Source organism: Benincasa hispida, chromosome 12 (assembly GCF_009727055.1).
Source record: "Benincasa hispida cultivar B227 chromosome 12, ASM972705v1, whole genome shotgun sequence".
NCBI lineage: Eukaryota > Viridiplantae > Streptophyta > Magnoliopsida > Cucurbitales > Cucurbitaceae > Benincasa > Benincasa hispida.
The window spans coordinates 57,097,074-57,098,403 of record NC_052360.1 but is presented as its reverse complement, the minus strand read 5'-3'; the positions used below and the strand labels follow the sequence as shown (position 1 = coordinate 57,098,403).

The 1,330-nt window shown below is 37.8% G+C and overlaps 1 protein-coding gene across 1 annotated transcript; it reads right to left on the bottom strand.

Moving 5' to 3' along the window:
- Positions 1 to 261: 261 nt before the first annotated feature.
- LOC120068398 (30S ribosomal protein S7, chloroplastic-like) lies at positions 262 to 929 on the bottom strand. The gene has a single exon (XM_039020152.1). It carries the CDS (start codon positions 831 to 833, stop codon positions 381 to 383), a length of 453 nt encoding a protein of 150 aa, XP_038876080.1. The 5' UTR covers positions 834 to 929; the 3' UTR covers positions 262 to 380.
- Positions 930 to 1,330: the final 401 nt, after the last annotated feature.

Below are 1,330 nucleotides of genomic sequence, written 5' to 3'. Positions count from 1 at the left end.
TGAAAGGCTTTCATCAAAATTCTCGTAGAATCGAGAATGAAGTTTTCATTCTGTACATGCCAAATCATTAATTAGTAACTGCATCCAATCTCCAAAAAAATCCCAATTGTTTCGAACTTTCTCTTTTTGGAATGGAATATTTACGAAATCCCCATGAATAGGATCAAACCTTATTCCATGGTCTTTATGAGATTCCTCTTTCTTATTCTTAAGCAAGTCCCCGAGAGGGCTTAGTTGATCCATGATTTATGTTTTGTCTTTCGTTTCCTTTTCATTTGTTTCGAGAAATATATCGATCAATTTCTTTTTCAATTGATTCTTTTCCGATTGAGATGTATGGATCCATGGGCCTATGTGTCGAGAGGGATCCTGTTCATGGATTAACGAAAATATGCAAAAGCTCTATTTGCCTCTGCCATTCTATGAGTCTCTTCCTTTTTACGTATGGCATCGCCACTCCCTTTGGCAGCATCCACTAATTCAGAAAAGAATTTAAAAGCCATATTTCGACCCGGACGTTTTCGGGATGCCCCTAATAACCAACGAATGGCATGTGCTTTTCCTTGTGTGGATCCTATTGAAATGGGAACTTGATGAGTTGATCCGCCTACAGGTCTTGCCTTTACTGCTATATCGGGAGTTACTCCACGTATTGCTTGATGTAAAACATCTCGTGGATTTGTTTCTGTCTTTTGTTGAATCTTTTTAATGGTGATAAGCCAATGATTTTTTCCGTGTTTCAGAATACAATTAACCAACATGTTAACTAATCGATTACGAGAAATTGGATCGGATTTTTCCATTTTTTCTTCTCCAGTACCTCGACGTGACATGAGCGTGAAAGGGGTTCAAGAATCCGTTTTCTTTTTATTTGAGAAGGGCTAAAATCATTTATTTTGGCTTTTTGACCCGGGGTGGATCTTGAAAGATCTCCCTCCAAGCCGTACCATACGACTTTCATCGAATACGGCTTTCCACTGAATTCTATATCGAGATATGAGATCGAGTATGGAATTTTGTTTACTCACTTTAAATTGAGTATCCGTTTCGCTCCCTTTCCTGCTAGGATTGGAAATCCTCTATTTTACATATCCATACGATTGAGTCCTTGGGTTTCCGAAATAGTGTAAAAAGAGGTGCTTCGAATCATTACTATTTGACTCGGACCTGTTCTAAAAAAGTCGAGGCATTTTGAATTGTTTGTTGACATGGACAAAGTCAAGGAAAACCTCTAAAATTCTTTCAATATTGGACCTTGGACATATAATAGTTCCGAATCGAATCTCTTTAGAAAGAAGATCTTTTGTTTGTTTTATGGTAGCCTGCTCCA